The sequence below is a fragment of the Sabethes cyaneus genome, chromosome 1 (assembly GCF_943734655.1).
Source record: "Sabethes cyaneus chromosome 1, idSabCyanKW18_F2, whole genome shotgun sequence".
NCBI classification, from domain to species: Eukaryota; Metazoa; Arthropoda; class Insecta; order Diptera; family Culicidae; genus Sabethes; species Sabethes cyaneus.
Genome location: NC_071353.1, coordinates 27,694,868 through 27,722,331, shown reverse-complemented (window position 1 = coordinate 27,722,331; position 27,464 = coordinate 27,694,868). Strand labels below are relative to the sequence as shown.

Sequence of the window (27,464 nt, the reverse complement as noted above, 5' to 3'; positions counted from 1 at the left end):
TAAGCAGCACATCACAACAACAATCGAAAAAGCAAGCCGCCAGCTTGGATTTATTTTTAAAATAGCACGTGAATTCGATGACCCCCTATGCTTTAAAGCTTTGTACTGTTCGCTAGTCCGTTCAAAACTCGAGTATGGCAGTGTAGTTTGGAGTCCGTATCAGGAAATCTGGATCAACAGACTAGAAAGTATTCAGCGCAAATTCGTTCGCTATGCCCTGCGAAAACTTCCTTGGAATGATCCGCATAACTTGCCCACCTACGAAGATCGTTGTCGCTTATTGGGCATCAAAACCTTAGACCAACGTCGCCGAGCTTCTCAAGCCGTATTCGTTGCCAAGCTCATTAATGCTGAGTACGATGCTCCAGATCTGTTAGCGCAAATTGGATTCTATGCACCATCTAGAGCCCTGCGACCAAGAATCATGCTGCAGGTAGAATTCCAGTCAACTCAGTATGCAGCCTTCTCACCAATTGCATCAATGGTCCGGCAGTTCAACCAATATACTGATCTATTCGACTTCCGCGAGAGTTCATCTGTTTATCGCCGCAAGTTACTAGAGAGTAGTTTATTGTAGTTTGTTTTTAGGTTATGACAATCTTATGCTATAGAATGTAAATAATTGTGCAATGTTAGTAATGTATTGTAATGTTTAATGTACTGGATTATAGTGTGATGTGACTTGATGTACTGGCATATAACGCATAACAAAAGATGGTGGGGTTTTTATGCACACTTGAGGAAGATCATGTTGTGATCACCTCAAGTGAGCTTTTCCCCACCCACACCACTTCATGTAGACCACAAAGGTCAGATGGAAAGAAAATAAAATAAAAATTAAAATTAAAAATTAAAAATTAAAAAATTCTACGACAGCCAATATTGATCGCTTATGTTTTCTCAATATGTGAAACTGTTCTATCCTAGACCTAATAACTTTTTACTAATTAAATATCCCCAAATGTACTACAGATAAGTTTTTACTTGCAGTCGAAGTTGAGAACTGTTGCAAGTTACCCCGTTTGACGGTAAGTGACGCTTCGGTTCTTTTAAATGAACTGAAGAACTGCAGTTTTTGTCTTGGTTTCCATCGCTGATAAACGAAAAAAGCGAAAGTTTAGCTGTGTGTTAAAAGTGCTTTACCATGCGGTATCGAAATCTGTACAGCTTCGAAATCCGTACACTTAATACAATTTGCTTGATTATATGTATTAAATAGTCTAAATGCAAAATATTAATAATAGGCCTAGACCCGTTCTTTATTAGCATTACGTCAATGTCAAAACATAGGTAGTAGGCCACGAAATAGAACTAATAAAAATTAAAACGTTAATGCCTATCAGATTTCCTTCTAAATTGGCTGTGTTGTTATCAGGGATGGCACGATCACTTTGACTCAATTCACATTCATTTGACAGTAGCGTCTCAGCCAAGCAAAATTTGACAATATTTCATATGGGACATTTGTAGAATTAGTTTTTATCTACAATTTTGCTTAATAAAATTTTGCTGTATCTTTTGTAGTTACGGCGCTACAATGCTAGTAACTCGTTACTAACTAACTGAACGTTCACTTAGTCAGTAAAGAGGTACTAGCATTGTAGCACGGTAAATACAAAAGATACAGCAATACTTTATTCAGAAAAGTTGTAGATAATAACTAGTTCTTCAATCGTCCCATATATAACTTTTACAAATTCTGCATGACTGAGACGGCACTGTCAAATGAATGTAAATTGAGTCAAAGTGATTGTGCCATCCCTGGTTGTTAGTAATTTGCTAAAAAAATAACTTCCATTAAAATGAAGTGTAAAGCGTATTTGAAGTGATTTTCCTGTTTAAAACCCCAAAAATCGATTTGTAATATAGGTGTTTATAGTTCTACAGCTTAATTTTATTCATTATGGCATTGAAGTAATATTTATTCATCATAGTTAGTACTGTACGGATTTTGATTCAGTTTTACTAGTTGAATCTAAATCCGTACACCTGTGCCGTATCCTTAGCGATCCAACTCTATTCTATGTTTGCCAAACAAAATGGAAATAACTAAAGCTAAATATATGTCGATAAACTGGAAGATGGCAATTACGATAATTAATGGTGGATAATCCTTTAATAAAGCATCAAGATAGTTTAAGTTCCTGTCACTACGATAAGAGCTAGTATATTGAATTGGAACTCTCGAAATACCGGATTCTCTTCTGCAATTTTTCAGCTTTCCATATAATTTGCAACAAAAATCAAGAAAAAATGTTATATATTATTTATAAGTCAAGCTAATTTACTCTAAAATGTTAAAAAAGTTTGTTTCTAAGCCTAATATTTCCTGAGGCATAAGGAAAAGAATGTAAGAACATTTAACACAAGCGAGGTTTTGTTACAAGTGGCTGGTCCCATGGATAGAGGCAATATTTAATCAGTACCAAACCTGATATTTTAACTTTCCGACCGAAAATGAACAATTACCCATAATTTGGCTTAAAAACGAAAAGATTGATTCCTTGTAGTGTTCCTATTGTGCATGTAAACGACTCTTAGATGAGCAGGACTAAAATACAATGTGTCAATTATCAAGAAAAGCATATTTTATAAAGCAATTAGTCAAATAAACAAAAACAATTTAGCCATAAACTCACACGGATTTAAATTCAAAATTATGCGGAATTTAATTGATTTTTAACATGGTGTACGGATTTTGAGTCACAGGTGTACGGATTTTGAGTCACAGGTGTACGGATTTTGTATCAGGCATAAAAAGTGTACGGATTTTGAATCAAGAGCTACACATTTTGATCTCGATTTTTTATAACTAGGATTGATTTTAGCTTCTTGTTATTCCAAATAATGTTAAAATAAGCATTATACTGTCAAAAGAAAATATGACGAATTGCTTATTACAATATCATAATTTTATATTGACCATTTGGCCATTTGGAAAATTGGCTAGTTCTTAGGTGTGCGAATTTCGATACGGCACGGTATAGTGATAAATAATGAAATGAAAAATCTGCTTCCATGGAAGAAAGAATCCCCTACGAAGTAGATAAGGTTATGATATCCGATATTCTGAATTTAGAAATTAACCGATCGGTCCGTTTTAATGACGGCAGTTCCGGTGAGGTGACTATGACAATGAGTGAAGTGTTGTGATGAAAGAAGAACCTGCGCGTAGACATCATCGATGCAGTCGAGGCAAAATGCCCATCAAAGTTACCGAAGCTATGTTTTTCCTAGAGCATTAAATTATTATCATACTGGGGTAGCTCTATCTGCACCGAAGTACCATTTCCGGACATTGCGCTGCAAGCTTAATCTTAAGCTAGCAGAACATTGTTTTTTTTGCTATGAAACAATGGAGCATTAAATTCGTCGTTGAGAGCATTAATTAGCATTAGTTGAGCATCAATTAACTGTATAGTCCAACTAATGTTCTGCTAACTTTGCTCTGTCAGCTTAAGGGACATTCGAAAACAAGAATCCCGAATCCCGAATTCTACGGTTTCTCGTGTCATAAAACGGTTCGAAGAACATCTGACTGTCGATCGTAATTCAAGATGTGGAGAAAAAAGGCGTCCGTATACTGTTAAGGACCACACCCGCGTAGTTGGGGCCTTCGATGGGAAACCAAACTCCTCCATTCTAGAGGTAGCAAAAACAACTGAATCTGAGCAAAAGTTTCGTGCTGAAGGTCAAAACTCGAGCTGTACATACTACGTACGTTCAAGGTTCAGAAGGCTCCAAAAGAATATGGTCGCGAAAAACCGTGCCCAGAAGTCATACGATCAATAGCTGACGAAACCTCATTGCTGCGTTATGGACAACGACACCTACCTGACCAACATTTTTGTCGTATAACAGCAAGCGCTCGCTACCCGGAACCGCCCAGCTAGCTTCGAGGTACGATGCTGGTCTAACAAGCCAGTCGTCGTATGTTCGAATCTCGGCTAGGCGGTGCTTGCTAGTTAGAGTCAGTAGGATTGTTGCACTGACCCCGTAATTTTCCTGTACTCTAACAGCCGGCTGCGAAGTCTGTCGATAAAGAAGGGTAATGTCTAAAGACGGTATAAACCCATGGCTTTGCTTTCGCTACCCGGAAATTCGCTATACAACGGTTGAATAAGCTACTTATCAGTGTACTATACGTACGTCACTCTCATTTAGAACTCTCAGAAGCGTGAACTCCGAAGCGCACATTTCTTGCCTACGCAGCAGCGGGTGGCTTAGCCCCGAGCGACGATTGGAAAGGATTCAAATTACATTGAAAGCAATTGAGCCAGAAGTACATAGTTAATATATATAGAACCATTTTCCGACTCCCGTTGTCTCGGTAGTCTATCTCGTTTTAACATTAGGAAAACATTGTTAAACAACAAATATCGATTCCAAAATATCGATTTGTGACGATGTCACCATCGCCACAATTCGAGTAAAAATAGGACAGTTTTCGAATAAAGAAGTCAATTGATTCTTATCCATCTTTAAGCTCGGAAGCTTTTACTGTGCTTCCTTGGCCATCTGGACCTAAGGGCTGCGCGAATAGATGACTTTCCGCTTCTGGTGGCCCCCTAGGCCTTTCGGACCCGTGAGCTGTCATTAGAGAGCTTAGGCCCTGCTGGCAGGAATCTGTCGTGATAAGTCCGCCTCGCGTTTACAACATCGTGAGTGAAGTGTCCGCGGTAATACAACAATTCTATACAATATCAGCAAAATTTTGTGTTGGGCAGATTCCGGGGAACCAGTATTTCAGGAGAACAGAAGATGTCGAACTTTGCCAAGAAATTCAGCAAGCAATTTGTTCATATGAACAACGGAGTACACCATTCGTGGCCACAGATACCATGAATGGACCGGTGTATTTGAAAGTGTCTCCAAAAGCGACTTCTTCCTCTTCTTAAGTCTCACAACTGTCTTACGATCTCCTGGTAGAATTTGGTTTGATGTCATGACGCAAAGGTCGTGCTCAAAACCCCCCAAATACATCGATGCTGCGGACAATCGAGAAATACTGGGCTATTATGAAGCAGAATCTTTTGAAACATCCTTATGTAGTCAAAACAGTTGATGAAATGAAAAAAGGGTGGTTAAAACTAAACGGGCACTGATTGTTCTGCGCTAAAAATTACCTTTTATGTGTCCTGTGTGGACTTACGACCAATATCTTGTACTTTGAACTACAGGAATACTCCGAATAACTTTTGACTAACTTTTGCTAAGCGTTATAACAAAAATAAACTTGATTAGATAACGGACAACTAAGAGATTGCGATGGGCGTACTCACCCCCACATTCGGAGGTCAGCTGTATTCCCAGCTAGCATTTTCATATGTATAAAAAAGATTAAAATCAGCATTACGTACAGATACACATGCTAAATAAATCGTATATAATGCGCAAAATTGGCATATCCGTACTATTTTGGAGGCGATATACGTGATTACGAATAATTTTAAGCGTTACGACTATATAAGTATTTATATACGTTAATATCCGATTAAGCGCGACTCGCTCCGTACTGCTATACGATTTTGTGCTGAAAATCGTACGTATGTCAGTTATTATCATTATATACGATAGAAAATCAACTTGATCCCACTTTATCAAGCTTTAGTTACGATTTAGAATTTGTTAAGAGATATTAACGATAATTTTCGTACATTGATTTACGATTTGGTGCTTGCTGGGTTGTACTGTAATGAGGAATACGGAAATGCGGGCGTAACGCATAATACGCTTGATCGACAGACGGCAGGTATAACAGACCCGAGACATAATGGATGGAAGACATAATGTCAAAAGGCGAAAGAAACGTTACGCCGAAAAGACGTGATGTTGATCTCGTTCTTTCGTCTCCTCAAAATGTGCTCGGTTCATTTCCACGTTCCTGATTTTTTGTTGCAATGCTGCTACTGATGATGGCATCAATGATGGAGTTCCTCATGGAGCCTCATTGACTATCAGACCTGCCGCCGGGGAGTTCTCGGAGATGCCATCAAGCTTGCTCCGCATTAGAAGTTAAAAGTTTCCAGGACAACCCATGCTTTGGTCCACCCCCAAGAGGCAATTAATGTTTCATTACGTTCCACAAGTGGTTTTCTTGACCGGTTTCATAAAACCGCTAACAAAACTATCAGCTTCTCTGGAACCTTTTGATGAAACTTTTCGATTTATTCAACAAAAATATAAAGCATAAAGTTTATGATTTAGCTATCCAACCAGCTTTGTTAACTTAATAAGTTAAAGCAACAAAAACGCAGTGAGCAGAAAAGTAAGAGTTTTATCGTTTACCGATCATTCTGTACGATTTGGTTTATAGTGATCATAATAAAATATACTATAGAATAAATAATACATTTTCAGCAGTTTCCATAGTTGTGCAGCATATTCGCCATATGTGCGACAGACACGGTCTGTCTGACGCCTATGGAAAACAACAACGACACAGACTTTGCGAGACTCTCTAGCACGTTGTAGAAAACGACTACAGTTTCAAAATGTATTCTCCGGAAGAACTCACGGACATTTACCTTTCCCATGGCGTCGCTAATTATTAAGCAACGACTGTCCAGCAGGAGTATGGTTGTAGATTTTCCAACCGTCGACTACCTAATGCAAGTTTGTATAAACTTCCAGAAGTGTCTGTTATGTTATACAATAATTTTAATTTAGGAACTTTTACGACAACGCACCGTCGCTTTCTAGAAGGAACATTGTTTTCAACGAGGCTTCGAGGAGGGCAGCATCAGTAAGTGGCGTCAGCGATTGACTATGAAATTTTGCGGATCATGGGAAATGATCTCAAGACAGGCACAAAGCAAATTGCGGCAGAGCCCCCGGGGTGACACCTGGAGGTGTAGAGCGTACTGAACCGGGTAAAAATGCATCCTTTTCACACGGCAGATTCTGCTACAGAACTGCTGTCTGCGGGTAAACCTAAGCGGCTTGATTTTTGCAGGAATATGCAAGCAAAAGTGAAGGCGAACCCTCAATTTTCGAGAAACGTTACTGTGGTTTTTGCACCGTTACACGCAGTAATTTAGTGTGCTATGCGTGCTGTATAAATTCGTGCAGTTTTCCGATACTAATTCAAGACTCAATATGATAGGTTTCAAATTAACCTGCAACGATAGCCGATTCACGCCAAAGAACAAGTTTTCGAACGATACAAGAGTTTTAAATTGGTAGGCAAAAGCAATCAACTTTATCGCACTTTTTTAGGAGAAATTTTGTGAAAACGCCTCGAGAAACACTCATTTCGCAACTTTGTACTCCTAAAAAGTTACTAAATTTCATCAAATAGAAGTTTTAAGGGCAACGAAAAGTTGTTTGAATGGTTCCAAAGTGTGACTGTTTGTGCTTCCAGCTTTACTGAGCATGTATCCCTATGTGGAGTAATCCAGGAGATTGACATCCGGTGATAAAGTAGGCAATTTTTGTGATGATATTAAATTGTTGGGATGATATTAAATTCGGACGACACCACTATTGAGCTGCTTTTGACTGATGAGCAGGTGCAGAATCCAGTTGAAAGTAGTAATTTACATCTAGGATTGGTTTCGTAACATGAATACACTATCAAATAATTCTGCAATATTTTAATTTTCTTTATAGTAAAAATAGTATTGGTATCGTTTTCAGACTTTAGACTTTCAATCCTCAACCACAGTGGACAGTCTTGCTGTTCACAGCAGCTGTTTGTGACAACAAAACTTAATCCACCGCAAAACTGTTGTAACAGTTTGATAGTAGTGTTCCTTGAAACTTTCCAAAACACTGCACCATGAAACGTCAGCTGTTCGAAGCAGCCACTTCTCCCGACCCTCGTCTCGTTTCAGCCGGAGGGATGACCTCGATGGAGCATCACATCACAGCACACACACATCATACTCTACAAGTTGCTTCAGAAAGCCGATGCGCCTTTGCCGTCGCCCTCGAACGGTCGTCCCACATGAAAAACTCAACAATGCGGCCCACTTTCCATGGCGTTCCCCGAATAGGCTGGCGTGCTGAAACGACCTGCACTTTGCCTTGGCCGTCCGGGACAATCTTCTTCCGCTCCAGCCCGTCGTCCTGTTGTGCTCTTACTTAGTGCTGCAGCAGTTGTATATAGAATGTGCTTCCGCCGAAGTTTGCGATAATGTTCCACTTTTTCAACGCCTTTCGTCCCCTCAATTATGTAACCAACATTTCAACCGTCGTGCAACGGCATACCTCTTACCGGTCGTTCGTGCCGTCCCTGCCTGTACTGTCGTCTTGTTCCATTTCCGAAAGCCTGGAAAGGCAGTATAGGTGAGCGATGCTCTTCCTCCCGAGTTCTAAAAATAATGAAAAAGGCACTCCATAGAAAAATGGCAACTCGGCATGCAGACTGGCAGGCTATGTTGGAAGGATTTCTTTGTGAGTCTAGAGAAGGGAGAACCCTATTGTAGGCTTCCTGTTTGCCGGAGGCAGTTAGTAGTAGTACTTCATTCGTTCTGGTTCTGCTGCTGTGTATCAGCACCTAGGTGAAATGGTGTCGAATGTGCTTCCGAGGCGCACTCTTGAAAAAATCACAACAAATACCGGGAAGGTGACGTAAAAAGTACTGATCAAACCAAATTATTCCTCGGGGGCGGGACAAAATTTGACTAGTTTGTCCTGCCTTGCGTATTTTGCATAATTCCTCTCGCTTCACGGGGGTATTGTGTATAGGAACAGCTTCGCCGCCGTAAAGAATAATTTCCATTTGCAACTCGTAACCTTCTACTACTACCGGGCCACCGATCCGCTTGAAATAGTAACTCACTTACCGTCGGTGTTGTGTGTATGTGTGCGCACTCGATCCGTACGTACCCTGGCGGGAAAATTGCTGACAGTGGGGAACCATTTCCGGCGCAAAGTGCTCCCGCGTGGTGACCTTCACCAACTAGGAGGGAAACTAAAGCCGTTTGAATACAACGGAACAACTTTCAAATCCTTCGCTGCTGTGCTGCGCTCAGACTAATGATTATTATCACAACCGGGCAGCCAGCCAGCCGTTGGAACAAATTCATTAAAAATTGTAACGAAAGGACACTCGAATGTTTGTTTCTGCTGACTGCAACTTCTCTGTGAATAGTTTCGGGCTTGCTTCGGGATGCGATGTCCTACTTTGCTGACAAAGTTTTCGCTGCATTCATCAATCACTGCCCGGCTGTGTCGCAAGATTTTCGACGAAAACTTCCATGGTGTGCCAACATTAAACAGCACTCGGTAAGAGGATGCTGCCAGAGCCATGCTGGTAGAAATTGGAAAATAAAATAAAGCAAAATCTACGCTGCGCGAGGACGCGCTTTGCTGGAAACCATCTGTCATACTCAAGTGGTTTGCTTTTTTCGACAACTGTTTGTTATTTTTGCTTGTTCATAGCTGTTTTTAACAGACTGATTGTAAAGACGACCGGAAGCTTAACTCGACAAAACTGTTGCCTCTTCTAATTCTGAGTTACTGTAAGACGATTGACACGTTTCGTAATGGGTGGTTGTGATAAAATTTCGATTGATTTATTTTTGGATTCCATTTTAGGAGTGTCTCCTTGCGGTACCAGTAACAAACTGAACCTCTAAGAATGAACTGACCGTTTCAAATCGGAGCTACAAATTTAGACATGAACATTTAAGCATTTCACAGCTAGGAGCTGACGTTTTGAAAATCACTACCATGGTAGTATCCATCATTCAATTAAGACTAAAACATTACAGATTGGTATTTCATCAGGAATAAAATGTGTCCTGTAGCTCGCAGCCTCGTCCGTAAAATGCTTCATTGTGCCATTTTCTTTCGCTATAGATACGTAGGTACATAGGAAAGGTGCTAATGGATGCGGCGGTCATCGGTCATGTGTGCGAATGCATGCACAATTAGAAGCGTTTGTCAAACTAAACAAATAACATTGTTTGTCTACCTGGTCTCTCGCTAGTGCCCATGCGGGCAGGTGCTACTGAGTGCGAATAAAAGCACTTTTTCTAGTGAACAAACCAACGTTGAATGAAAAATGTTGTCCAGTGTTGAATGGTTGTATTTGAATAAAATTCTTATTTAAAATCCAATAGGATTTACATAGCAACTATTTTTGTGTCTACAACAAAACATGCATATTGATCAAAGTGGCAGCCACACGTGAACAAGTGCTAATGAGTGACGGCATCCTGATGTATAAAAATAAATTTTAATTAGACATGACAGTTTTTAGCGACACGTAAGCCACATCCATCGATACTTTTGTACTATAAACGCTGAAACATCGTTACGCAACACTTAGAGCGGCTGAAAATACCATCTTTTACGATTACTATCCAAATAGAGTCTCACTGTTATTAGACTGACCGTTCGAAATCGGTAGGTCATCGATCATTTGCTTACTCAAAGACCTATTCTGTAAATTTACGATGTTTCCTATTCATGCATAATGAAAATTACAGCTCTCTTGAATGATTAATGGTATAGAATTGGATGCCTTGTTGCCTTTCTTGTTCGCCATCTACTAGAAATATATTCATCTACAAACGAATCAATTGACTGGTAATAATATAGGTTGAACACGAAAAAATCCAGACACAAAAAATGTATAATTTTTACGTACATCTGGAATAACAGTAGCCAAGCAGCAATTTCAGTTTTATTGCACTCCTATGACGGCTTTTATGACCAAATTTGGCCATGAAAACCCCAACGAGAGTACTATTTGTTATCAGTTCGAATCGAATCTGGACGCTCGCAATGCAAATCCCGAACTATTCTCTCGTGAGATGACTAAAATGTTAAATTCTCCCAAATTCACCACATATGATGTCCTGAAACGGCTTAAAGTACCCGTCTGACCTTCAATAGGAAGCCTGGAAATGACAGATCCAATGCTAAACCTTACCTAGAAGTGAAATTCTAAGTTGTCATCGTAAGACGCGGTGCAAATGGCAGAAGTGTTGCAATTCAACGTCAAGAATGCGAAAAAGAGACCTGGTTTCGGATGTTTCAAGGCAGAACTTGCACTGGACCGTGATGCGAAGAAAAATCTGCAGGCAAAAATACGCCCAAGGAAGCTCCACGAGAATTTGCTGACAAAATACGATGGCGTTATTGTGGTTGATAAACGTACCAAAAGCACTGACGAACTGACATGACTTAGGCGCTTTACTTTTGACCGCCCAAGAACCTGAACATCTTGGCACAATCGGAGCATCGAAAGAAAGCACGGTTCCGGACGGCCGACGACCCTGAGCGACATGAAGCTCCAAAGGATGCTGAAGAGGAAGACCGAGGAAAAAGTGGCTACATCGCTACGCGCCTTGGCCGGCAGGTCGGTGCAACCGGCCAAACTGTGGAAAAGTACCTGGCGAACATGGACTCGCATTGACCTTCACCAGTGCTCACAACCGCTGGAAATTTATTCCACCCGCCACTCCCCACATGGGTAGAGCGTGGGAGAGGCTTGTTAGATCTGTAAAGGTAGATTGGATCAATTCTTGATGCCCCGCGTAAACCGGACGATGAAACCCTCGAAACGATTATTATAGAAGCCGAAGCAATGACTAACTGTCGTCCGCTCACATATATTCCTCTAGAGTCAGTAGATCACGAAGCCCTTACGCCTAACCTACTGGTCTACTGGTGCAAAAATAGGACCAACCGCACTCGTAAGTGGTATTGCTTGTCTTCGAAATAGTTGAAAGCTTGCGCAGTTCATTACAGAGGAGTTCTGGGGAAGATGGATAAAAGAGTATTTACCATTCATTACCCGGAGAAGTAAATGGTTCGAGAACCCGCAGGACATAAAGGTTGGCGACCTGGTGTTGGTAGTTGGCGGAGCGGTGAGGACCCAGTGGATTCGTGGCAGAGTAACAGAGGTGTTCAAGGGACGAGATGGCAGAGTACGTCAGGCGCTTGTGCAGACCTCTAGCGGAAATATATTACGGAGCTTTATAAACTTAATAATAAACTTAACGGAGCTTAATTTGAGTAAAATAAACGTTTATTCATACGGAATTGAGTAAATGTTCTGAGACTTTACTTTACTCTGATTCGAGCAGAGTAAAAGTTTGCGGAGTAAATGCTCATTTTTATTCATACGGTTTAATGACGCAGCGGCAGCGGCTGAATAAGATGATCAAGATGATTTTCGCAGCGAATCGCGACGTGGCGGTGGTGATGAAAGACGAGACCTATTTTACCCCAGATGGCAACGACTGGCAGGGCACTTCGTATTTGACTTCCCCCGCGAAGTAAGTGAGCTCCAAGGTGAAGTCATTTTACGCACCAAGTTCCCCAACAAGGTGCTGCTGTGGCTGGCAATCAGCGAGAAGGGGATGTAAAATCCGCTCTTTTTCCACTTTGGACTGGCCATGAACGAGGAAATTTATAGCGCGAAGTGCCTGCCGGAAGTTGCGTCGTTCATCTAGAAATACCATAAGGGTGAAGATGCGGTGTTCTGGCCGGATCTGGCGTCGGCCCACTACTCGTAGCGATCGTTGGAGGAGATGGAGCGGCTGGTACCCAAATCGGCGAACCTGCCCAACGTCCCCCAGCTGCATCCCATCGAGAATTTCTGGGCAAACCTGAAGCGTAAGATCTACTCCGCCAATTTTGTCGCGAAAACTGAGAAGGAATTGATAAAAAATGAATAAACAACTTAAAAACATGCCTACACGCATGTTTTCGTCCACCATGGCGAATGTACCGGTTAACTGCCGGAAGGCCGCTCGCAAGGGTGTCAAATTTTTTTACAAATAAGCTAATACAGGATACGGGAGGGTATTTTCAGCAGGTTTCTAAATTCAGTCTATTTGCCTTTTCGTTCGCCAATAAAACTACTTTGCCGACATACAATTTTAATATGTTGTAACTATTTTCTCAAGACTGTAAGTAATCTACTATTTTTTATTCAAAGAACCTGTCAAAACCACCTGTTCTTCCGTCAGAACTAGTCCATAGGCCGAAAAAATAGACGCAATCGCTTAATGGGCCGAAAATACCCTCCCGTGCCCTAATTATCTTCCATTAGAAATTTACCAGACTCAATTAGCTGTTTTAGTTTTTTTTAATCCCCATCCGAAAAAAGTCCATTTTTTTAATGCATACGTTACCTGGTTCGAGCAATCGGGAGAAGTCCCGGAATACTGCAAATGAAAAAAGCAGTCCAGTGGTTTGGCAATCAATCTGCCGCTGCGAATTGAAAATTGGCACTGAAAAGTTTTACTCTGACAACATCTTCAGGTCCGAATTTTAGCATATTCAACCTTTATTACGTGATACAGGTTGATGTAACTCTAATGATAAACATACATAAAATAAAGAGAAAACATGAAATAAAAAATAGCGCTAATTTTTTTCTTTTTCTTGCTTTTTTCCAGGTATGTACTTCGCCGATAATACACTTGACCTACTTCAACCACTTCAACAAGTAAGTCGAAGTGAAGGAACTCTAGACGTTGACTCAACCCTCCCAACGGAAAATCTGACAAAATTCGAGCAGCCAGAGCACTTGGTTACAAACATAAAAGTTGTTACATAAACGTTTTAATTTACGTTAAATTATGTGAATAAGAAGTATTTGGAGATTTCTGATGATATTTCAAAAGGAACGGTCCGAAATTGGATCTCGAAAACTTCAAAATTGGTACAGGTGTACCCGGTTGATCAATTGAGGGTTAAACGCTTTTGAACAATTTGCAGTAATGTACAGCCTGGCCGTGATAAGACCAAATCGAAAATAAAAACACATATCTTTTCAAATAAGTGTTTTTTTGCTGCAAAATTTTTGGAAAAGTAAACCTGATTAGCTTGAATCTATTTCAATTTTTTTCGATTCCTTAAGCCTGGTATCCAGCTGAAAAGAAAACAGATCAAGAAAAAAATTTGCTATTTACCGAAGAAATTTTGACAACTGCAAGGCAAGCAACTACCTGTCATTCTTTTCTTGTGGTAATAATACCTCGGATATTATTCCGTACGGAAAAGTGGCGTTTCAATTCACTTGCATTAAAACTACGCCATCTGAAGGAGAAATAATATTTCTTGTGAGGTGCATACTGGTAAAGTAATCGCAAACGGAAAATCTTTTCTTTACCATTTCTTGGTCTATCTTTTTGCCCATTTCTTTTTAAGGTCGATACTAGTCTTTACGATGGATCGTATCGTAGAAATACACCATTCTAAGTTGAAAACTGGTTTGAAATAGTTTGAAGTGCTAGGTATCACCCTGCTACTTTTATTTTTACTACAGCTTGCTTCATTTAGAATTGGAACAAACTTTTGCTCATATTGTGGCGCTCTTGGTAGACGGATTCGCAAATTCTTGGCGCCCGCGCGTCGGAAATTTTGTTAGCTTCACCTATGTATTTTTGACATTCCGCGAAACGACTGTATTTTGTAAACAAACAACATGGAACCCGGAGAAGGGAAAAAATTATGCACAGTTATTTGGAAAATCCAGTTTGGTCTGCATCTAGGCTAACTAAACCGCTGAAATTGCCTAGAAATACCGTATGGCGCGTTATCAAACGATATAAGGAAACATTGACGACGATTCGGAAGCCTCAATCTAATAATCGGAGCGGAAAATGCGTGGTAAGATTTTGAAGACCATCAACCATCAAGAGAAATCCCAATCTGTCGGGCCGTGATTTGACCAGAAAATTCGGTGCCACCCATAGTACCGTGATTCGACTCCGGGAAGGAATCAAGTCGTATCGAGCTAGCAAACAGCCGAACTGAACCATAAAACAGAAAAGTGTGGCCAAAATCCGTACTCGAAAGCTGTACGACCGGGTGATAGCGAAGTTCGACGGGTGTCTTCTGATAGACGATGAAACCTATGTCAAAGCTGACTTCGGGCAAATGCCAGGTCAAAATTTGTACTTGGCAACGACTCGGGGGATGTTCCAAGCAAATTTAAATTTGTTTTTGCCGACAAATTTGCACAAAAATTTGTGATTTGGCAGGCAATTGCAGCTGTGACAGAAAAACGAAAATTTTCGTTACAAATAAGACAATGACGTCGGAACTGTACCAAAAGGAGTGTCTCCAAAAACGAATTTTGCTGTTCGTTCGATCCCACCACCATCCCGTGATGTTTTGGCTAGATTTGGTAAGCTGTCATTACAGCAAAATCGTTCATGAATGGTATACGGAGAAAGGAGTCCAGTTTGTCCGAAAGACCTTAACCCATCCAATTGCTCCCAGTTCCGCCCTATTGAGAAATACTGGGCAATCATGAAGAGGAGACTCAAGGCAAAAGGAAAAGTTGTCAAAGACATCAATCAGATGAAAACCTGGTGGAATAAGGTTACCAAAACGATGGATGAGGAAAGTGTGCGCCGCCTAATGAGCCATATTACAGGAAAAGCTCGAGAATTCCTTCGAAACCGTGACGAATAATTTTATCCGTATTTTTTCTTAAAAGTATGAAGAAAATGATACATTTCTGTGAGAAAATATCTTGAATTCAATAATAAATAACTGAAATACACGCATTTGTTTTTGTTCCAATACTGTCTGAAGCAACCTTTAGTTATTTATTATTTGTTTATTATGGGTTAGGTTGTGTTTTTTTATCGACTGGATTTAATTGGAACTATTAATATTTGGCAGGGTAGATAAATTTCTCTGAAGACTGCGCTTCCAAATATTAATAGTTACAATTAAATTCAGTCGATAAAAAAAATTAGTTTATTAGTTAACTCCAAATTCAAAATTTTCAAATTTTCTTCGAATTTAATGAATCTAATGTCCTTGCAAAAGGTATCAATAATATCTAAAAACATTGCTCAAGTTCTTCGCTAATAAAGATAAAAGCAAAGCCGTGGGCTTAAACCGTCATTAGACATTACCTTTCTTTATCGACAGACTTCGCAGCCGGCTGTTTAGAGTACAGGAAAATTACGGCGCCAGTGTAACAATCCTACTACGATGACTGGCTTGTCAGACCTGCATCGTACCTCGAAGCTAACTGGGCGGTTCTCTAATAAAGATACGCAAGACATCACCCACGAATCGCCACCAATCCAGCTTTTTACGAGTCATAATGGCGGACGTGTTCGTAATATTTGAACAGCATTTTTGACATTTCCCTAATACTTCGCACGTTTTCTGTCCGTGCGTTCACGGTAAAACTAAAGGAATGTATGGAAAGACAACATGCGATGTATTAGGGAAATGTCAAAAATGCTATTCAAATATTACGAACAGGTTCGCCATTATGGCTCGTAAAAAGCTGGATAGTTTGGTAGGAGGTTTCTTTATTCATTTTATTTGCTTTATTTACAATAAAGAGCTCACATGGAAACAATGAAAGCGGATTTCCCATGGGTATTTTTTTTTTGTCTGTTTGAAAAAATTACCCCTAAACGAGAAATAATTTTCTTTCATATACAGTTTGGTTAACGCCAAATGTTTGTTAATTTTGTTTATCCTATTACCGTGCTGAGAATGCAGTCAGTCTTTTAAAACAGTCAAGGTTTCATTTGCGGGAATGCTCGGAGACAAAACCACCACGTCGAATTAAGCCATTCTTTCCTCGGCATCGCTATATCCTGAGTACATTAAATTTTGAACGAGTAAATGCTCTTAACTGATCGACTAGAACTTGGCATGGCTTGGAATTCTTTCGCAAGCCGTTTTTCCTATTTTTGGTAGACGCTTCCACTACCGGTACCATTTCCCTTATCTCATTTCCAGGGTTGTCAATTTTTGGCTACGCTCTTTGTGTCTTTGGTTCTACCATGGAATCTACAAGGGTTTGAACATCGACAGTTTTTCCATGCATCTCTCGTAAAGGTTTTGCAGTCTTTCATGACATTATCGACGACACGTTTCACGATGTTAGCAAGAAGCTTATTTCGCAGTTGCCTATATAAGACAGTATTGTTTTTTTAAGTATTGACCATTGTGATCATTGACCATCGACCAGTTTGGACCATGATAACAATTTAATTGCCTTTATCTGATTGTAAAAAGAAGACGGACTTTCCACATAATTCTTTCGCAACTTGTTTGTTGGATTTATTATCACGACGGGGGAGCGTTTTAACAGCTTTCGAAAAAGTTGTGGGCACGTCTTTAATCTGTGCGGTAGCAACTTTGCAAGTACTGATACATGACTCAATGCACGAATAGAAATTTGATCTCCAAAACGAGCAAAATGACTCATGATTCCAGGTTTCTAGCTTATGATTTACGAAAATACACCATGAATAATAATCATGATATCACGAACTTCTTGCAGTACAACACAACACAAAATCATGAACTATTATTTATGATTTTGTGCTGTCTGATACGGCAGTTCAGTCATGATTTGACAGGAATTCACATTTCATGATTTCATGATTTCATTCATGGCATTGGAATCAAATTTCTTTCCGTGTGTCGATTATAACTTGTTCGAAATTTGGTTTTTGAGTGCCTCATAATCAAGGCCCATATTCAGAAGATTTTGTTGCTTTTAGAGAAAATTGTATGAAGATATATAGACTACAAAATCATCAATTAGGTGCACTTTACTTGCTTCTTTGTTACTCTTATTTCCACTTTTAATTTCGTAAAGAAGATCGTGGAACCAAATTGGGACTCCATGGGATGGGTAATTACTGTCGTTTCTTTTGCCACCATATCTCGATCCACCTGGTCTAACCATTACACTCGCTGTACTGATGCGTCTTTTGATCATACCGGATTTGAGGCAAACATTTTCCCAGCATAATTGTTCGGCATTCTTGTTTCATGCCATGCCTACCATGTTCGTCGAGCTTTAGTCATTTTAACAGCTTGGGTCATTCGTTTAAAAATTTTAATAGAAACCCGAAAACTCAATAATCGATCGGTATTTAAACCATCAAATTCTATTCATGATTGGCGGAGCTATTAGCGTTCAAAATCTTTCATATTTTCGTTACGGTTACTAGAACCTAATCTATGGAATGACACTTGAATGTTTACTTTTTCGGTAACAATTCGCTCATCGAATTTAGGCCGAATGTAGGAGTCGTTTCCACGCTTCTCGGTTATAGGCTGCCAGTTTCAGTTGCCCCAAGCACCCACTATTCTCGATTCCTCGTCAACAGCGCTAATCCAACGGGTACGAGGTCTGCCTCGAAGTCAACGGCCTCTGGCGGGTTCTCTGCTGAATATTGTTTTCGCTAGTCTCTCATTCGGCATCCTTGCTAAGTGGCCAGCCCAGTGTTGCTAGTCGTGTTTTATTTACTGCATAATATCCGCATCTTTGTATACTTGGTAACTTTCGTGGTTTATGCGCCTGCGCCACACTCCGTCTTCTAGTATGCCGCCAAGAATTGATCGTACGTTCAAAAACATCAAGAGCTCGTCGGACGCTCTCTTTCAAGGTCCACGTTTCGTGGCCGTAGAGTACCACCGGGAGAATTAGCATCTTACAGAGCGCGTGTTTCGTACGGAGTTGTAGGCTACGGGATCTCAGTTGGCTACGTAAATCGTAGAAGGCTCTGTTGGCAGCCAATATCCGCCTTTTTACTTCACGGCTCATATTGTAATCAAATGACTAATGTACCAAGGTAAACTAATTTGTCGACCGCTTCGAAGGTATCACCACAGACTAACAGACGTAACACTGAAGCCTCATTCCATCGCCAATAAAAACGATCATTTTAAATGTTCACTTAAGCCAAGACTCAAACAACAGTCGCTGCGCGAGAACGCCGCTTGACTGCCGCTGTTGTCAGATAACATACAAGTAAATTTATAGCATCGCTAAATTTATAGCAGCATGCACTGCATAGCGCGAAGACTGCACCAGGTGGTGCTAGTGTTTTTTCCCAAGTTTTAGGGGTGTCATTGAAACGATGTTTTGTTAAAAAATTTGTTCGAAGTGTTACGTCTGTTAGTCTGTGGTATCACCATCTATCACCGCTGCAGTTCAAACACATGAATGGCTATCACGCTCTCCACCAGCCACCATATACTTTGTTTCGGCAGAGTTTGTGAGAAGCCTTGCATCTTCCTCCGAAGAATGCGGGTACAGCTCTTCCACAGCTCTACGGTTAACACCGATGATATCGATGTCGTCCGTAAACCCTAGGAGCATATGAAATTTCGTGATCATGGTACCGTTTCTTTGCACGCCTGCGCTTCAAATAGCACCTTCCATCACCATGGAAGTTGGAAAACCATGTTCGTTCAAGCATAATCCGCCAAAGCTCATTCCAACAGCGTACCGGCTCCCGATGTCAAAGAGATCCGGCGAGAAATCGGTCTGCTGAAGAATATCAGAGCCTCCGGAAAGGACCGACTCCCGGCAGAACTCTACAAAAATGGCCAAGAACCGCTAGCAACGGCACTTCACTGGCTGATTTCAAGGATTTAGGAAGAAGAGAAACTACCGGAAGAGTGGATGGAAGACGTAGTCTGTCCCATCTACAAAAAGGGCGACCGGCTAGACTGCTGTATTTACCGCGGCATTACGCTGGTCAACGCCGCCTACAAGGTGCTCTCCCAGATTTTGTTGCGTCGTCTATCCCCAATCGCAAGAGATTTCGTAGGGCAGTATCAGGCGGGCCCGTGCTACTACGGATCAAATTTTTACTCTCCGACAAATCCTGCAGAAATGTCGAGAGTACAACGCATCATATTTTCGTGGATTTCGGAGCAGCATACGATACCGTTGAACGCGAACAGCTATGGCAGATAGTGCATGAGTACGGTTTTCCGGACAAGCTAACGCGGCTGATCAAAGCTACTCTGGAACGAGTGATGTGTTACGTGCGTGTTTCGGGGACACTCTCAAGTCCTTTCGAATCGCGCAGAGGGTTACGGCAAGGAGATGGACTGTCCTGTATGTTATTCAATATTGCTATTGTTGCGTATCCAGGCAGACACCAACATTGAACGCGAAACGGAAAGGATTTACACGGCGGACTGTATTTTTGTTCGGATCACAAAGCACAGGATGGAAAATTTTCTAATATTTTATTTCTCGGTGCGAACTTAACAAGATTCAAAACTTAACTAACTTACATCTACTGGTGGCATCGGTTTATAGCACTCGGAAAGTTCCAGATGCGCGGCGCGTGTGTGGCGTGGTAGGAAAAAACCAATGAGCATCGCGCAATCGCTCGCGTGTTCGTCGCTGGTATCCTGTCGGCGCGTGGAGGGACAAAATATTTACTGCTGTTTCCTTCTCTCTGCTTTCGAGTGAGTGCATGCTTCGGGAAGGATCGATGCTCGATCGTTTGGCAAATGTCGTGTTTGGTTTTTTCCACTTGGAATACTCGGGAACAATCGAATGGCTGGAAACAGTGGAATTTTCCGAAGCAATTATAATTTCACGCTTCGTTGCGTACATTCTCCCCGGGTTGAAGATCGAAGACTTCAAAACTGAAGAGTGGATAGCACCCCGGCATCCAAACAATCTTGAAGTTCATCATTGTCCTTAATTGGTAAAGGAGCTAGCTTAGAAATGCTTCTTTTAAACACACCTGAAGCGGTCTTTACATCGGCCACTCGAACAAGCTGGTCAGGACCGGGGTAGGTTTTCACTATCTTGCCGTACTTCCAGGATAGCGGTGGGAGATTATCTTCTATCAGTAGAACTATCATACCTGGTTCAATATTAGCAGTGGATTTGACCCATTTACCTCTAGACTGAAGCGTAGAAAGGTACTCCTTTGACCACCTTTTCCAAATGTGATCTCTGAGCAACGTCAAATATTGCCAACGGGATAATCGATTTTCGTTAACATCCAAAAGTGTTGGCTTGGGAAGTGGTTGTAAAGCTCTTCCTAACTGCAAATGGGCTGGAGAAATCGGCAGCGGATCGTTTGGGTCATCAGAAACCGCATATAATGGACGGGAATTTAAAATGGCTTCAACGTGCGTCAATAAAGTAGCAAACTCTTCAAACGTTAGTTTGGCATTTTGTAATGTCCTTTTCAAATGAGTTTTTACGCTCTTCACAGCAGCTTCTACTAAGCCTGCGAAGTTGGGAGCTCTTGGGGGAATGAAGCTCCACTGGATTTCTCGGGGAAGCAACAAATCATTGATCTTGGCTTGCATTGTCTCAGATCGTAATTGCTTATATAACTCTCGAAGTTCATTAGAAGCGCCGACGAAATTAGTACCGTTATCAGAGAGAATGCTCTTAACCATACCTCGACGGTTCACAAAGCGATCAAGTGCAGCAAGAAACGCTTCGGTACTAAGACTTGACACTAACTCAAGATGCACATTCTTGGTTGCAAGGCATATAAAAACAGCAATATATCCTTTAACAATCTTCGGGCGATACTTGCCTTCTTTGACTGCTATAGGACCAGCGAAATCAATTCCAGTATTTTCAAACGGCATAGCGGGGTTTACTCGAGGTTCTGGCAGTACTCCCATCAATTGAGTTATTCTCTTAGGATTCGTTCGAAAGCAGGCGATACAGCTTCTAGTAACTCCTCGGATTGTAGAACGCGCTTTTAAAATCCAAAACATTTGACGCGATATAGCAAGAAGGGCTGAAGGACCGGCATGAAGATTTTCTTCGTGAAGAGCGCGGAGGATTAGTTTAGTTACGAAATGGTGACCGGGAAGGATCATTTGATGCCTGGCATCGAAAGGCAAATTAGAGTGTTTTAGACGACCACCAACTCTCAAGATTCCATCATCGATTGTAGCACATAGTCCAGCAAGTCTTTTGGACGAGTCGGCAGCCTTCTGATTCTGAACTTCTTCACGAAACTCGGTATATTGGATAACTTTCACGATCGCCTTCAGTGACACTCTCATTTCTGCTACGGAAACAAATTTAGACAGCTGTCGGTTTTTCTTCTCCTGAGTTCTTGCATTTTTGATGAATCGTAGAACCCAAGCAATAATCCTCTGCATTTTTCGAAATGAGCTGTAGGCAGTAAAGACTGGCAAAAGTTCGATTGTCGCCAAGTTGATAACCGCTTCGACCTTTAGATCTGGAAGCTCTTCGTCTGGAATAACTTCAGAGCTAGCAACATTGTAAGGGATTTGGCACAGGAAACGTGGACCACTCCACCATAATTCATTTTGACTTAATTCCACTGGAAGTTGTCCTCGGGAAATCAAATCTGCAGGATTATCCGCTGATCGAACATATTGCCAAGAGAATTGATTGGTATATTTGGTGATTTCCGCAACACGGTTGCGCACGAAAACATCTAAGCGACTCGGATCCTTTTGAAGCCAAGCCAAAACGATCTGGCTATCCGACCATAGCACAATCTTAGAGACAGGAAATTTCAATGCAGGAATAGACTTCATAAGCAATCGCACCAACAACTGAGCTGCGCATAATTCTTTACGAGGAATAGTCATGGGACTTAGAGGAGCAACTCTCGACTTACTAACGAGGAGATTACATTTGGCTTCTACACCGGTAGCACGCAAATATAAACAAGCTCCATAAGCTGATAACGAAGCATCGGCAAAACCGTGAACTTCTAATGTATCGGCATGATACGGTATAATACATCTTGGCACTTTTATTTGGTTTAGGAAACGCAAAGAATTGTACAAAATACGCCATTGCAAAAGCAAATCATCTGGAAGGGTCTCGTCCCACTCAAGCTTGCGGGACCACAACGTTTGCATTAGCACCTTGGCTTTTACTATTACTGGTGACACAAAGCCAAGCGGATCAAATAATTTGGAAATCTGTGAAAGCACATATCGTTTGGTGATTGGCACAGGAACATTATACTCAACTGACTGGAAGAAATATCGAAACTGATCGTTGCTAGTATCCCACTGTAATCCCAGTGTCTTAACTGTATTATTGGCATCATCAATCTGCAGCAGTTTTTCTCTTTCACCCTCAGGTATTTCAGCGAGCATTACTTCTGAATTTGAACACCATTTCCTAATATCGAATCCTCCTTTGGCTAGTATTTTCTGCAAGTCCTTCCTGAGGCTAATGGCCTCTGATTCAGTATTGGCTCCAGAAAGGACATCGTCAATATAAAAGTCTTCACGAACTACTTTTGCGGCATCAGGAAATTCAGATTGCTCATCTTCAGCCAATTGTACAAGAGATCTTGTTGCTAAAAACGGAGCCGACGCTGTGCCATAGGTCACTGTTGTGAGTTCGAGTATGCGCAACGGCTCGGAAGGTTGGTTTCTCCAAAATATTCGCTGGAAGCGGCTATCGCGATCATCAACCAAAATTTGCCGGTACATTTTGGCAATATCAGCGGAAAAGGCAAAACGATGTCGGCGAAATTGGAAAAGAATGGAGAACAGATCATTCTGAACGGTCGGACCTACTTGAAGGACGTCATTCAAACATAACTTTGATGATCGGGCGGAGGCATCAAACACCACACGCAGTTTAGTGCTTGTGCTGGTTGGTTTTAATACAGCATGGTGAGGCATGAAATAACACTGTGATCCAGCTGCATCGTTCTCTTCAAAAATCTCGTGGCAATGGCCAAGTGTTTCGTATTCATTAATAAATGATACATACTGTTGTTTTAGTTCAGGGTGGCGGCTTAAACGTTTCTCGAGTAGATAAAACCGTTTCAACGCTAAGGCACGATTGGTATCAAGATGACTTACAGAGTCTCGAAATGGAAGACGTACGACGAAACGACCTGTTTCGTTGCGGCGATGGGTTTTCACGAAATGCTCTTCCACTTGTTGCTCTTCGACGGATGGAAACGACGGGTTAATTACTTCTTCGATGGCCCAAAACTTGTGAATTGAAGCAGCCAAATCTTCTTCGGTGATCACGTGAGAGAATACAAAATGATGTTCAGGAACATCAGCTGCACCGGCAACCACCCACCCAAAGACGGTTTCTTGGAGAATGGGTAAATTGTCGGAAATCCTTAATTGACCCGATTTGAGGAGACGGAAAAAGAATTGATTCCCGATGAGAAGATCAATGCGGTTTGGTAAAAAGAACTCAGGGTCAGCCAATTCTATGTTGGCTGGGAGATGCCATTTTTTGATATTAATCTTTCTTGTAGGAATCATTCCACTAACTTTAGGCAGCACAAGGCATGGTACATCCAAATTATACTCACTGTAGCTAGAGGCCACAGTAACCATTATACCTTTGTTGGCACAACTTTTTCCTGTCACACCGTTTACCTCAGTGTTAGTTGACCAAGATCGTTTCTCAAGTTTATCGGCCATATCCTGAGAGATGAGGCAAACTTGTGACGCACAATCCAACAACGCACGACAACGATGGGTGCAACCACTTTCATCCACTAGCTGGACAACGGCTGTTAGCAAAAATACTTCCTTCGAAATGGAACGATTCTGATGGGAACTGGAAACTTGATTAACCAATGCGTTCGAAGCTGGAACTGGCACAGAGCTGGCACGATCTCGGGGAGAAGTGTTGTTTAATATTGACGACGATTCAGAAGACTCAATAGCATAATCACTTTTTTCTATGTGTAACAAAGTGTGATGTTTCTGGGCGCACTTTACGCATACCTTTTCGGACTGGCACGTGTTGCTACGGTGGCCTTTGCGGAGGCAAATGAAACACAGTTTCGCTTCCTTCACTTTGGAGATTCGTTGTGCAATCGTCATATCACGGAAAATACCACATTTGAAATTAGGGTGCTGTCCCCCACACAGCTCGCATGTTACTGCAACAGCAGACGTGACGGCATGCGCTGTTTTGTGGAATTGCTTCGGGAACAAATTCATCTTACCAGACACGGTAGGTTTGACTGGCACTGATGAAGGATTAGCCGTCTCACACCTTTCAAGAACAAGACATCGACTTCTCAAACACTCGATAGTGTTACTGTAGCTTGGCAGCTGTCCATGCGTTAAAGATGATTCCCAATGCTCACGCGTTTCCTTGTCTAGCGCATTAGTCAGCACGTTGATGATAACCAATTCGGACACTCCGGTTAGTTCTTGTTTCAGAAACTTTAGACTATCGACATGGCGGCAGCATTCATCTAACAGTTCCCGAAGCTCTTTAGATGATTTTTTAGTCATTCTTTTCAGGTTAAGAAGACCACGAATATGGGAGTCAATAATTAGCCGCTCATTTTCATACCTTTCTTCCAGAATATTCCATGCCTGTTCATAATTGTTATCTTGGATGGTTTGGGAACCAATTACACCAGCAGCAGCACCGACCAACGATTTTTCCAAGTGGTACAATTTGATGGCATCACAATCAGCTGATCTTCGCATTAAATCTTGAAACATTGACTTGAAGCGAGGCCAATTTTCATACTCCCCATTAAACGTAGGCAAGGGGGCCCTTAATGCTTGCTGTTGCACAATTACTTGTGTTCCTCCTGCTTGATCAGGAATAGCGGCTGGAGTTGCAGACAAATTATCCTTCAATGTTTCGATCACTACACATGTTTCATTGTATAAAACTTCGAATTCTTCGTATTTTTTATCTTGGCTATCTCTCTGATTAGGAACACAGGCACTAATGAGAGCATCATGCACTTCATTAAATTCACGGTAATGGTTTTCAAGATTTTTCGAGAACACTCTGAGCTGAGGCATGGAAAAATTCGTGGGTTCTTCATCGGCAGCTTTAAGCGAGTTTCTTAAACGCGTCACCTTCGCTTTCACTTGCCCACGTTTATGCGCTAACAATTTCACCTCTTCGTCAGACATTTTCGTTTTCACTGGATAGTTTTTTCTCACTGGACTATTATAATTACCCTCTTCAGGATACACAAACGTACGCCACATTACAAGCACACATCGGAAACGGAAATAACGACGGGATCGCTATTCGAAGCTGAGTGAATTTTCGGGAAAAATACCACTCGGAAATGATGGATTCTCGGTCGAACCACCAACACTCAAACACTTTTTTCAACTAACAGTTCAAATGTCTACTTTACATGGAAGTTCAATGTTCAAACGGATTAAAAAGTTCACAAAACCACGCGAAATTGGCGAATTTTCACTGTACTTGAATCACACACTGCGTCTTGATCCGGCTCGAAGGACCAAAATGTTGCGTATCCAGGCAGACACCAACATTGAACGCGAAACGGAAAGGATTTACACGGCGGACTGTATTTTTGTTCGGATCACAAAGCACAGGATGGAAAATTTTCTAATATTTTATTTCTCGGTGCGAACTTAACAAGATTCAAAACTTAACTAACTTACATCTACTGGTGGCATCGGTTTATAGCACTCGGAAAGTTCCAGATGCGCGGCGCGTGTGTGGCGTGGTAGGAAAAAACCAATGAGCATCGCGCAATCGCTCGCGTGTTCGTCGCTGGTATCCTGTCGGCGCGTGGAGGGACAAAATATTTACTGCTGTTTCCTTCTCTCTGCTTTCGAGTGAGTGCATGCTTCGGGAAGGATCGATGCTCGATCGTTTGGCAAATGTCGTGTTTGGTTTTTTCCACTTGGAATACTCGGGAACAATCGAATGGCTGGAAACAGTGGAATTTTCCGAAGCAATTATAATTTCACGCTTCGTTGCGTACAGCTATTGATGGTGTGATCCGGCGAGCGGGCATCGATACAAGAGGAACGAGATTCAGCAAGAGTAGCCAACTCCTAGCCTTTGCAGATGACCTCGACATCATTACTAGAAACCGTGAGACGGCGGAGGCAATCTACGCCAAACTAAAAACGGAGGCTAGGAGGATAGGATTACAAATTAATGCGTTGAAAACCAATTATATAGTATATATATAGTATATTATATAGTAACGTTTGCCTCCCACGGACAGTGACTATTGACGGCGATGAACTGGAAGTGGTTGATGAGTTCGTATATTTGGGATCTCTGGTCACCGCCGACAATTATACGAGTAAGGAGATCCAACGACGCGTTCAAGCTGGAAATCGAGCCTACTTTTCCCTCCGCAAGACGTTTTGATCTAGGAGCATACGCCGCCGCACAAAGCTGACGATGTACAAAACGCCAATAAGACCGGTAGTCCTCTACGGACTTGAGACAGTAACTTTGCACTTGCACTCTACGGACTTGAGACATACGTGCACTTGCCGTTTTTGAACAAAAGGTGTTGCGGACTATTTTTGGCGGAGTACAAACAGCAAGCGGAAAGTGGCGGAGACGTATGAATCACGAGCTACAGGCACTGCTTGGAGAAATTCCCATTGTACACCTGGCGGAAGTTGGGAGACTACGGTGGACCGGCCACGTCGCAAGGATGCCGGACGACTGTGTAGTGAAATCCGTTCTCTTCAAGACCCTCACCGGCGCCAGGAATAGAGGGGCTCAACGTCCACGATGGCACGACCAGGTTGAAGCCGACTTGCGTGTGTCGAGACGCGCAACGAATTGGCGACGAGTAGCCCAGCACCGAGTACAATGGAGAGAAATTCTTGATACGGCAAGAGCCACCCCGGCTCTCGGCTGAATAACTGCTTATTTCGTTTAACTGAATCATACGCCACCTTAAAGTCTATAAACAAAAAGGTGAGCCTGGCAATTGAATTCGCGGAATTTATCGAGGATTTGTCGCAAGGTGTACATTTGGTCCATT

General features: G+C 41.7%; 2 protein-coding genes across 7 annotated transcripts in view; one reads left to right on the top strand and one right to left on the bottom strand.

Moving 5' to 3' along the window:
* The window catches only part of LOC128745499 (uncharacterized), a 31,033-nt gene extending 5,431 nt beyond the window's left edge, over nt 1-25,602 (bottom strand). Inside the window, exon 1 of the mRNA XM_053842573.1 lies at nt 22,345-25,602. Within this exon, the coding sequence (XP_053698548.1) occupies nt 22,345-25,602 (3,258 nt within the window). The remainder of the gene's footprint in view (nt 1-22,344) is intronic.
* Nucleotides 1-27,464, top strand: part of LOC128733074 (complexin) — a 598,063-nt gene that overhangs the window by 29,988 nt on the left and 540,611 nt on the right. The window lies entirely within an intron of this gene.